The sequence below is a fragment of the Brachycentrus maculatus genome, unplaced genomic scaffold (genome assembly GCF_059751285.1).
Source record: "Brachycentrus maculatus isolate JH-2025_06_01 unplaced genomic scaffold, ASM5975128v1 h1tg000388l, whole genome shotgun sequence".
Classification (NCBI taxonomy): domain Eukaryota; kingdom Metazoa; phylum Arthropoda; class Insecta; order Trichoptera; family Brachycentridae; genus Brachycentrus; species Brachycentrus maculatus.
Window position 1 is genome coordinate 688,878 of NW_028281137.1, and position 11,759 is coordinate 700,636.

General features: G+C 34.8%; 1 protein-coding gene and 1 long non-coding RNA gene across 2 annotated transcripts; both read left to right on the forward strand.

Moving 5' to 3' along the window:
- The first annotated feature begins 1,345 nt into the window (after positions 1-1,345).
- LOC148303044 (uncharacterized) lies at positions 1,346-4,092 on the forward strand. Its single transcript, XR_015838534.1, has 3 exons — positions 1,346-1,572; positions 2,747-2,867; positions 3,972-4,092. It is a non-coding gene; the product is annotated as an uncharacterized LOC148303044 (long non-coding RNA).
- A 1,344-nt stretch (positions 4,093-5,436) lies between these two features.
- On the forward strand, positions 5,437-11,315 carry Rpt6 (26S proteasome regulatory subunit Rpt6). The gene is made up of 8 exons (XM_088270616.1): positions 5,437-5,659; positions 5,744-5,882; positions 6,004-6,227; positions 8,718-8,910; positions 9,242-9,374; positions 9,459-9,612; positions 9,960-10,169; positions 11,110-11,315. Exons 1-8 carry the CDS (start codon positions 5,642-5,644, stop codon positions 11,248-11,250), a joined length of 1,212 nt encoding a protein of 403 aa, XP_088126742.1. The 5' UTR covers positions 5,437-5,641; the 3' UTR covers positions 11,251-11,315.
- The last annotated feature ends 444 nt before the right edge of the window (positions 11,316-11,759 follow it).

Here is an 11,759-nt window from a genome sequence, read left to right on the forward strand (position 1 = left end):
GGACACGTTGCGCGTGGCAACGAGGATAGCCTGGAACGACTAGTTGTGATCGGTAGCCTGGAGGAAGATCCCCACACGATGAACCGATCAAATTAAGGCAGCAGCAGGAACCTTAGTGGTTGGAGCGCTACGTGCAGCGCAGTCAAGGGATAACTGGAGAAGAGTCATTGCTTCTGCAAGGGTCACAACCCTCAGCAATGAGGAATGAGACGGAGAAAAAGACTGTTTGAAAATCACATTTGACAACACTCTCTGGCCACAATGTTTTTTCCAAGCAGAAGTGAGGGTCCTTTTGGTAACTCCTTCCCATGCCGTGAAAGTCCCGGTTCAAAAATGAATATCGTTAAAAAGGGAATTGGCATTCCTTTCTTACTCGTTTTGCGAAACATCGCTCGTTAAGGGAGCAACTATTTTCCCTTTTTTGTTCGTTATGCGAATTACTCGTGAGATATATATATATACATATATATATATATATATATATATATATATATATATATATATATATATATATATATATATATATATATATATATATATATATATATATATATATATATATATATATATATATATATATATATATATATATATATATATATATATATATATATATATATATATATATATATATATATATATATATATATATATATATATACTACTACTACTACTACTACCATCACGCCGTTTCCCCGAAGGGGTAGGCAGAGAGGATGGAACGCCACACTCTTCTGTCCTGACATACACTCCTAGCCTCCTTCACATCCATACATCTAGTCATACATGCCCTCCGATTACGCAGACTTTTGACACCGCCAGATTTTAGGTTCTGATTGATCTGATCGTGCCAAGTCTTTTTCGGTCGTCCACGTTCTGTTTTCCCTCTCACATTCGCCACATATATTTTCTTAGTCATTCTCTCGCTATCCATTCGCTCCACATGTCCATACCACCGCAAAGAGCTATATATATATATATATATATATATATATATATATATATATATATATATATATATATATATATATATATATATATATATATATATATATATATATATATATATATATATATATATATATATATATATATATATATATATATATATATATATATATATATATATATATATATATATATATATATATATATATATATATATATATATATATATATATATATATATATATATATATATATATATATATATATATATATATATATATATATATATATATATATATATATATATATATATAATTATATTCATTATATTTACAGTTCTATTTAGCTAAATCAGCCACTCAGATTTTTGTCATATCTATAATTCTTTATTATCGTTCATTGCAGTTCATTGTCTATTGATAACAGGTGACAGCTAGTGACGGCGGCGATACTTATTTTATATTTTTTATTTTTTTAACTGCGTTTTTTCAAGGCTTTACTTTGTTTTGAATAAATATTTTAAACTCGCAAAAATTCTTGACGGATTTTTTTATTAATCGATGGACGGATTCCTCAATGATTTTGGTGCTTTCGAACTATAAACTCGAAAAACGTAAATAGAAGGTAGGAAAAAGTTTATAAAATGAAGTTAAAAAAATATACTAAATAAAAACAAATTAATGAAGTTCAAATAAATACCAAAGATCAATCAATCAACCAATACGTAGTCCACAAACAGCCACCAGGCTCTTCTGTCAGCTGCCAGCTCCTTTGCATCCTCCCAAGTCAGGTCTGAGTTCTGAAGTTCAGACCTGGATAACCAACGAATTGTCACCGGTGGAAGTCCTGGCTTCCAGGAAACTGATGATTTGTAAAAGAGGCAAGCTTAATTAAGGCTTTCAGTAGGCATGCAAAGTACATGTACTTGCTCGGGTGGTAATGACTTTCCAAGAATAAAATCTACGAGGATGATGAAGAGGAACGGCGCAAGAGCACAGCCTTGTCTGACTTCGGTAGAGACTCCAAACCAAATCTGTGACAACATTGTCAAATTTCATACGGTATTTGGCAATACGATGAAGCTCCATTAGCTTAGAGGGGACTCCATAAGCTTCCATCATTTCCCAGAGTGTAGGCCTGTGTGGACTATCAGACGCCTTTTCTTAATGCATGAAGCACATCGCCAGAGAACTGTTAACTTCCTAACTCTCCTGTAGAATGTGGCATCTATTATGGATTTGATCCACACACGACATACCCTGCCCTGCCTGAGCACTTGCATAAGGGGGTACAAATTGTCTGTAATATGTGGGCGAGCGACTTGTGTACCACGCTAAGTAGCATAATGCAACCTTAGTTATCAACTATGATGAACACCTTTCTTATGTAACACGGTAACCTCCCCGCCATTTCCAAAATCAATTAAAATCTAATTTAAATAAGATTACGGATTTAAAAATCATACATTTTGTTAGTCCTTTACATATTTGAGCAATGAATTTGAAGCTTTACCATTGCCTCTGTAATAATTAATGCTTAATACTGGTTTAAAGTTCAACCTTCAGTAGTACATCATTATTTTGAATATATGTTCTACTTAGCGTCAACACTTTAAACCAGAGCTGTATTTTTGAGTGGCTACATTATACCTTTGTATTTCAATAAAATTTGAGTGAAACCGGTACACAGTGATTTGATAAAATAGTATTATTTATAAATATTACAAATTAAAGTTAATTTCTTGCCGCATAACTTAACCCTTATTAATTAAAAATATAATCTAGACATTTAATTACAGATGGATACTATAGCTGGTGAGATAAAGTTTACATCTGTCAAAGAACTTCAGTCAATAGTAGACAACGAAGAAGAAAACTTACAGAGGTTGCGGGATGAAAGAAATAAACTACTAAAAGAAGGTAACAAAATTACAAAGTGATCACTTAACAATCAAGTCAAGAAAATAAATTCAGTTGAATCATATAAGAGGTTTGTTAAAAATTGTTAAGTATCTGACTTTTATTCATAAAAACAACATTTATTTAGATACAATTGAATAACACTAATCTCCTTCAAAGAAGTTCCCTTGAGCTGCTAAATACTTCTCCCTACGGTTCTGCCACTGCCGGAAGCAATGCTGGAAAGACTGTATTGGTATGGCACGCAGATGGTCCGTCGCAATGTTTATGATGTCTTCCCTGGTCTGAAATCTGGTCCTTTTCATATGCATTTTTAGCTAGGGGAAAAGCCAGAAATCACTGGGAACGTATTGAGAAAGTTGGGATCATTGATCACAGTCTCCAGCATTTCCTGTGCGATCTCCACACGAAGTTGCTTCTGCTCAATTGTCAGCAACTTTGGCACAAATTTTGCCGAGACCCTTCTGAGGGCCAAATGTTCAGTTAAAATCTAATGAATGGATCCAACACTAATGCTACTTCATCAGCAAGTTCTCTCATCATTATTTGACGATATTGCATGACCAGGGTCCTTACTTGATCAATGACGACATAATTTTTGGATGTTGATGGCCTTTCGGATAGTGTTTCACTCTCCACTGATGACCGGCCATCTTTGAAGCAGTTATACCACTCCTTTACCTGTGTGGTGCCCTTTGCTTCGTCCCCAAACACTTTTCATTTTGCAGATAGTTTCCACTTCAGAATTCCCAAGCTTAAACAAAATTTGATGCAGTAACATTGTTAAACTTTTTCTGTCATTTTTAAAATCCGACAACAATAGCGTACACATGTTCACTCTTCAACGGTGTGGCAGCGGCTGAGTGGTGCTGAGGTCGTTAAAAAATTTAGCATGAGCACTAGGTATACCCACAAATGGTCATTTGAACTCCGCCATCAAAGCATTATTTGTTTTGCCTAAAAAAATTATGGTTGGATACTTTTTGAACAGACCTTGTATAATGTTTTGTTTTATATCAGTAATACTGAAATAGCTATTTCCAAGAAGTAGCATGTTATTGTACTTTTATATATTATTTAATTGATTAATGTCTCTTTTTCTAGCTCATTTTTATCGTAACGCATTTAAGGAAGTAACGAAAGCAGAAGAAGAAAAAAAGAAAATGTAAAAGTCAAAATTATCAAAGATATAAATTCAGGAAAATATATTTACATGAAAAACCTAGTCTTTTTTTATTAACACGAAAAACTAAAATTACCAATTATTTTAAATAAACATTCAAATTATTTTTATCAATTTTGATTATGCTCCTTAGTCAAGGCTGCAAAAATGTAAGCTTTTATATAAGGTATGCGAAGTTCACATTTGTTTTTATAAGGAACCAGTCAAAATGATATATTAATTCATGATAATCAGTTTAAAGTTAGTCCCCCCCCCCTGTAGTGGTTCAAATTAAAATTGGTGTCTATTTACAAAAAAAATATATTACCGATGACTGGTACCTGAAGCGCAGGATTAATCAACTTACCTTCATATAAGTAAAAATCAAGATAATGCTGCATAAATATGAAGCCGTGCCCTATACACTATTAAGTGCGGATAAAGTTTATAAAAATAACAAGGTCATAGAAAATAAAGTAGCGTTTCATTTTTATAAAAAATATATTTATTAAAATGTGTTCTAAGTTTCAAACATTTCCATGAAAAAATCTATTATTGTATAAAATATAAATTTATAATTATATTATGTGTATGATTTTCAGAATAAACTAAAAAAAACATATATATATTTTTTATTCTTTATGGAATAAAAAATATACACGTGAATGTTACACGTGTGTAAAGTGATCACTTAAACCAGCCTATGACGGTCGTAAGCCCCGTAAATGCCCAGACTTCCTTATTCTTCTTCATCTTTGATGAGATGTCAAAAAATAATATGAAAATAACTCCTGTAATTGGAGATAATCCAGATTTTGTGAACAAGTATTTGGACACACTCAAAATGTTGTTTATGGAAGAGAGTTGGTACTGTAGATCCTGCTTTCGGCTTTTGCTGATGTCAGAATGGACAAATTTAGTACTATGTAGAATGAATGTGAGAACTGGGAAAGAAATATGTAAGATAATTGCTACAGTGCACTGATTGCGATTATTTTAATTACCAAGCCAAGTAAGGATGAATATTTCAAAAGAGTGCAAAGTATTTTTTCTTTTAATATTTTTTTTATTAAATATAATTTTTAAGAAAGTTTTTTCATATTTTTAAAGGAATAACCCGCAAACCCCGAGGCTTGTCTGCAGCTAGGATAGGGAAGGTAAATGTGAAAAATACATCACAAACACCCTGACCAACTGAAAATAAATATTTCTTGAATTCATTTTGCAATTAGCGACAACTGAAACCACGACGGCAGTTTCACAGTCAAGCGTCAACCCAACTACGCTACGGCGCCCGTACCCAAGGGTTTTACAATATATATTTTTTTTAAATTTTTTGGTAGGTACTTATCTCAACTTTTTGTGGTCTTTGGTATTGTTTGTAGTCTGTTTTTGTCTATGGAACGTGACAGGCCGTTTCTTGAATTTGTCGCATGTTTTGTGAAAAATATGCGAAGATATAATTTGTGTTGTTTCATTCAGTCGGATTTTGAATATATGTAATTCTTCTTTGTTCTAAATATTTAAAATTACTTAGTGATTTCTTATTAAAAAGAATTTCAGGCGAACGCCTGAATTAAAAGAAACAGATAAATCGCGTACTTCGTTTAAAATGACTTTGATATCCAAGGCAAGTTTTGTCGAATTCAAATCAATATCATAGGATATTTTGTTTCATTGATTGTTTATGTTATAAAAAGTTTTTCCAATTTAGATGGAGGTCGATTCGTCGAAAGGCGATGGGTTTAGGCCGTATTACATTACCAAAATTGAAGAACTTCAATTGGTAGTCGCAGACAAATCTCAAAACTTGCGTAGATTACAGGCACAGAGAAACGAACTAAATGCGAAAGGTAATTGTCATTACTTTGGAATTCTGTAATTCATTCCTGGTTTTCTCTGACAAAATGTATATTTGAAATGTATTTTTGTTCATAAAGTTGATGCTAAGACCTTTCTTTTTGTTTTTTTTAGTTCGTATGCTTCGTGAAGAGTTGCAACTCCTTCAGGAGCAGGGTTCCTACGTGGGGGAAGTGGTGAAACCAATGGATAAGAAGAAGGTTCTAGTTAAAGTACACCCGGAGGGAAAATTTGTTGTAGACTTGGATAAGAACATTGACATCAACGATGTGACCGCTAACTGTCGTGTGGCACTGAGGAATGAGAGCTATACTCTTCATAAAATTCTCCCAAACAAGGTGGGATATATTTAAATTAATTAAAATAATTTTTGTAAAATTTATTTATTATAAATGAACTATTATTTCAATGTTAACACGTTGTAGGCGGGACACGGCATTTGCCGTTTTTCGCGGACTGTCGGTCAACTGCGGGACACGGCAAATGCCGTTTTTGTCGACTGTCGGTTATCGGCGGGAATCGGCAATATATGGGTTTGTTATCAGCTAAAAATAAAACGCGTTGAAGGGTAATCTGCTACCTAGGTGCTAGGCGACAGTCTGTTGACATTATTTGAGATGCCTTGTCCGGATTGGCAAGTGTGTAGCTTGTAAAGGCATCGCCAGAGTTTTTATGCGATCTTAATCTCCAGTTTAGTTTGAGTCATTTCACGTATCGGACTATTTTTCATACAGCTCGCACTGTTTTGTTTACTGTTTGGTATTTTATTATTTGAATATATTAGCATTGTATAGGGATTGATACCTCGGAGGGAAGACTATTTTTTAGAGTTTACAATGCTTCTAAAATTGTGAAATACGGAATTCCTTATTAAAAATTATGATTATAATTTATTTAGATGATCAAATGTCATATATGATTTCTTTGAAAATTTCAATAGAAAATATTATTTGGTTCAGAAATTGTGTCAATTTTAAGAAAGCGATATATTTTTGCGCTAATCGTGAAAAACGTCCGCTATAGGCTAGAGTCTATTGTTGGAAGCGCCCGACTACAATGTGTTAAGAAAACACTAAGCATTTTTCTACAAAAATCACATGAGATCATAAATAACAAAGTATTAAAAATTACATTTTAAAAAACTAACAAATTAACTTTGAATCTTAATTTCAAATAGTCTTTCTAGCAAATGGCATATCAGTAATTATTATGGGAACAAAAAATTCCAGGCATCCATTACTGCGAATTACACACAGTTTGGGCAAACTTGCTTTGCACGTTGAAGGCATACATGTTTTTTGTATGCATAATATGTGTGTTTGGATTTCCTTTGAAGCTTCAAAGGACATATATGGCACCTTTTTCTTGTTTTAGATATTTCTTCGTCAACTTCTTGACGGTCAGATATAGACATATCCTTTCCCAGCACATGTGCCAAACTCAAACGTAGCTTACGTGGTAACCTTTCGTTCAACGCTCATTAGCTTTAGATTTGGAAGGTTAGTTTGTCTAATTATATTGTATTGAAGAACTCAAACGGCTCTAGGTGGTGGTGAAGCACACATTTGTAGCGATTTTTCCCATAAAAGGATCGAATTTACGACAGAGGAACATCGTCATCGGAAGACATGTTTTTCGGGAACATTGTTAACTTGTTCTTCAGGTTTCGACTCACTCTGTGTATCTGAGTCATGCTCGTGAATCTCCGGTGTAAAGGTGTCATCAATATCTTCGGCCTCAGAACCGCTAGTCTTCACCATACATCTACGAAATCACGGCTGTTGCAAAATCTTTGTTTCCTGGCACTACGGTTCTTGTATTTTTCGCTACATGTTGGTTATTATTATTACCGATAGACCGTTTTCTCCCAGAAATCGTACTGGGTTCCATATTGTAAAAAAATTCTGAAGCAAAAAAAAATATAACTAAATCAAAAAGTATTTACAAAAAAAGTTAACTAAATACCGAGGTGGGGTCAGAGAGGCCCATGAAAAATTTCAAAATGAATTTACTTACCGAAATTGCGTAAGCAAACACGTGCACAGCTGTTTATAGCCTCGGTGTAACTAAACTCGAAGGTTCTAGAAGGTACAAGTGCGTCATGTGGAAGGGAAGGGAATAATTCAACGATTTTACTTTCTCAAGGCCTGAGCGGCCCCCACCTCAGCAGTTAAAGGTTAATAAAACATTGAAAGCCCCAAACAAACATTGACAAAAATCACTTTGGACTATTATAATACGTATAAGCACTCAGTGTAAAGGAGAAAATAGTACAAGCTTTGTGATGTTAATTTATAAATATCTTACAAAGATTAACAGCACATTGATGGGTTTATTGCTAAAAAGCAATATCTTCCAACCAACCAAAAAACCTTGAACGTCTGTTTAAGATAAGTGGGCAGAAAGTGCATGTAAATATAAGCGAGAATGAATAAATCTATATCATGAGACTTTACGGTATAACTCATTATAATTTATATTTCACATTCATAAATGTTAAAAAGGCAAAGGGAGTAACATCAGGCAGGGATTTGGGGAGAGAGGAAAGATAGAGACGATCCAAAAAAGTGAACGGGTAGGGTTCTAAGGACGTATGATTTCGTGTAGAAATGATTTCCTTGATTATAGCTTGTATAAGTTCAGGTATACATCTGTGAGTACAATAGCCATTGCCACTATTGTGCTTTTCTTACCTACTGGTTATTCTCCATTTTCTGTTCCATTTGGCAGTAATGTCCTTTGTGCTGAGCTTTGCTTGCACTCCTATAAGGGTTATACCGTGAAAAACGTAAAACGATTCTTAATATTTTTCCTGAATTGGTGGACAGGTGGACCCTCTGGTGTCCCTCATGATGGTGGAGAAGGTGCCCGACTCCACGTACGAGATGGTAGGAGGACTGGACAAGCAGATCAAGGAGATCAAGGAGGTCATCGAGCTGCCCGTGAAGCATCCCGAGCTGTTTGATGCGCTGGGCATTGCGCAGCCCAAGGGAGTCTTGCTGTACGGGCCTCCCGGCACTGGTGAGTACCTTTGGAGAGGTTTACACTTACACTTGCGTAACATTAATTGTTATAGTTGGTGTAATGGTGAATAATCCGGTGTTAAATTCTTCACAATCAACTGCTCAAATGGCAGTATCCTCTCTTCTGCGTGTGTCATGTCGGGTCCCCCTGACGTCGACTTCATTTGAGCAATTAGCCTTGTCAATCAGCTCCAAACAGCGCCTCTACGCTTGTGATCCTCGTCCAATCTCGTATATTCCGGAACACTAATTTAAGTGGTTATCTCAAGTTAAAAAGAGTTACTTTCTTGTTCGATACAATAAATAATTGAATCTGTTTTGTTCATCAGGAAAGACGTTGCTCGCTCGCGCTGTCGCTCACCACACAGAATGTACCTTCATCCGTGTCTCTGGTTCCGAACTAGTACAGAAATTCATCGGAGAAGGAAGTCGAATGGTCAGGGAACTCTTCGTTATGGCCAGGTACTGAAACGATAAGACGTCTTTTATAAAAGTTTTACCTAATGTATGTTTTAGCGCGTTATATTAACCTGTAAATTTCTCCAGGGAGCATGCGCCTTCCATTATCTTCATGGACGAAATAGACTCGATTGGTTCATCTCGTATCGAGTCCGGAAGTAGTGGAGACTCGGAAGTACAAAGAACTATGTTGGAACTTCTCAATCAACTTGACGGATTTGAAGCTACAAAAAATATTAAGGTTAGTTTATTTTTATAAAAAAAACATATTGGTGACTGCTTACAGTAAAACCTTGTTAATTCGAAATCGAAGGGACCAAAATTTCAAAGATATTTAAAATTTAAAATAAGGAAATTAGAAAAAAATTAACTAATGATGTCAACATGAACCTAGTAGCGCTTAATAATTATTTGTGATTTGATTATCTTAGTTAAAAGTTTAACATTAACATTATTAGTTTGGGTAGAGCAGTATTCCCATGGACAGGCGATTGAAATCATTATATTATTCTAAGACATCCACAATAAGAAAAAACCTTGTTACTGCCAAATAGATAGTGTCCAATGACTGTTCATAATTTTATCCAGGTTATTATGGCCACCAATCGGATTGACATTTTGGATCCTGCGCTGCTGCGGCCGGGTCGTATTGACCGCAAGATTGAGTTCCCCCCACCGAATGAAGAGGCTCGTCTCGACATCCTCAAGATCCACTCCAGAAAGATGAACCTCACTCGCGGCATCAACCTGCGCAAGATTGCTGAACTCATGCCGGGAGCGTCGGGGGCTGAAGTCAAGGTATGTACTCCGCGAGGGACCCGCTAAATACTGATTAGCCATTGCTGATGTGCGTTTTCAATTTCCTTTCACTACATCAATAATGTCCTTCATCCTGAGCTGCTGCATGTGTGTCGGGTTGTGGTCCCGTGGTTAGTGTCGCGGACTCTTAAGTCAGTTTCTCGGTTCGAACCCACTCTACCACAATTTGGTACCTATTTCTAATAATGAGCCGCTTAGCCTCACAGAAATATGTAGTATGAAATTGAAATATTTGTGTAAATAATAAAAACACAAATATTTATCTATTATATAAATAAATGTTTCTGCTTATTTAAAAAAAAAAATACTTATAATGACTGTCAAAAATCACATGACAAAAATGGCCGAGTGCCAACTATCAAAATATATATATTCACGAGGGCAAGGTGAAAAGTTCTCAGCCTGGCAGAGAAAAACAGTTTTTTTAGTTTAAAAAAAGCATTTATATTATTTTACAAAGTCCCCTATTAGCTAGATGCACTGTGTCAATCACTTTTTTGATGGATAGATTCTCTGCAAAATAATCATCTACAGATTCATTTGTGTATCTCCTCATATATACCTCTCCTGACTTCTGACCTTACCACTTTCAAGTATTTAGAATACATCATGCCAAGTTTTCCTCGGCCTTCCAAAACAAAGTTTCATCGATAGTAATGCCATTTCTACTTTGAAATAAGCCTTTTAACCTTCCCTCATAAATTATCTTAGTACAGTTTCCCAATTATCTTGACAATATTTAAATACAATGACTCGATATTCTGTCAAACCATTGATATTCTTTTACATTTTTTCAAAACAGATTATTTCTCCAGGAAATGCTCCATAAGGTTTATGTAGTTCTTTGATTGATATCCGGACATTTTGTACCTTAGTTGTATTTAAATATGTAATCTATTTATTCTTCTCCTTTGTACAGGGTGTATGTACTGAAGCGGGTATGTACGCACTGAGAGAGCGCCGCGTGCACGTAACGCAAGAAGACTTTGAGATGGCCGTTGCTAAAGTTATGCAGAAAGACTCGGAAAAGAATATGTCCATCAAGAAATTATGGAAATAAAAAGCTACCTATTGTATTTTTTGATTTTGTACTGTCGTATTATAAATAAAATTTATTCAAATTTACTTTTACTTTATTTTCTAATTCAATGGTCAAAGCAAAGCTAGGAGTGTGTAGGAGATCAATGTCAATTTGTATACAAGTTTCCAATCAGATAGAATGAGATTTAAAGAATTCAATAATAATAATACACTAACTATATAGATTTTTCCACTAATGTGTCTATTTTACCAACAAAGGCTTATTTGAGCTGGGAAAATAAATAAGTGGAAAATATTATGCATATGTAGTTAGTGTTTTTTTTATATAAGCCTATGCTGAACAAATAAATAAGTAAAAAGCTATATGGTGGAAACTTCATTGTTCTATTATAAAATGCTACTTTACCTGTATTGTTTTGTCTGCCTCCAAGGTGTAATGGTTGGCATGTTTAGCTACAGTGCTGGAGGTCCTGGATTCGATTCTCAGGGGGAGGGGGTGAACGTAAATATTCGTGATTTTACCCTCTA

Coding starts and splice junctions, on each gene's coding strand:
- Rpt6 (XM_088270616.1), top strand. Junction 5,883..6,003: donor AAACGAACTAAATGCGAAAG/GTAATTGTCATT, acceptor TGTTTTTTTTAG/TTCGTATGCTTCGTGAAGAG. Junction 9,375..9,458: donor GAACTCTTCGTTATGGCCAG/GTACTGAAACGA, acceptor AAATTTCTCCAG/GGAGCATGCGCCTTCCATTA.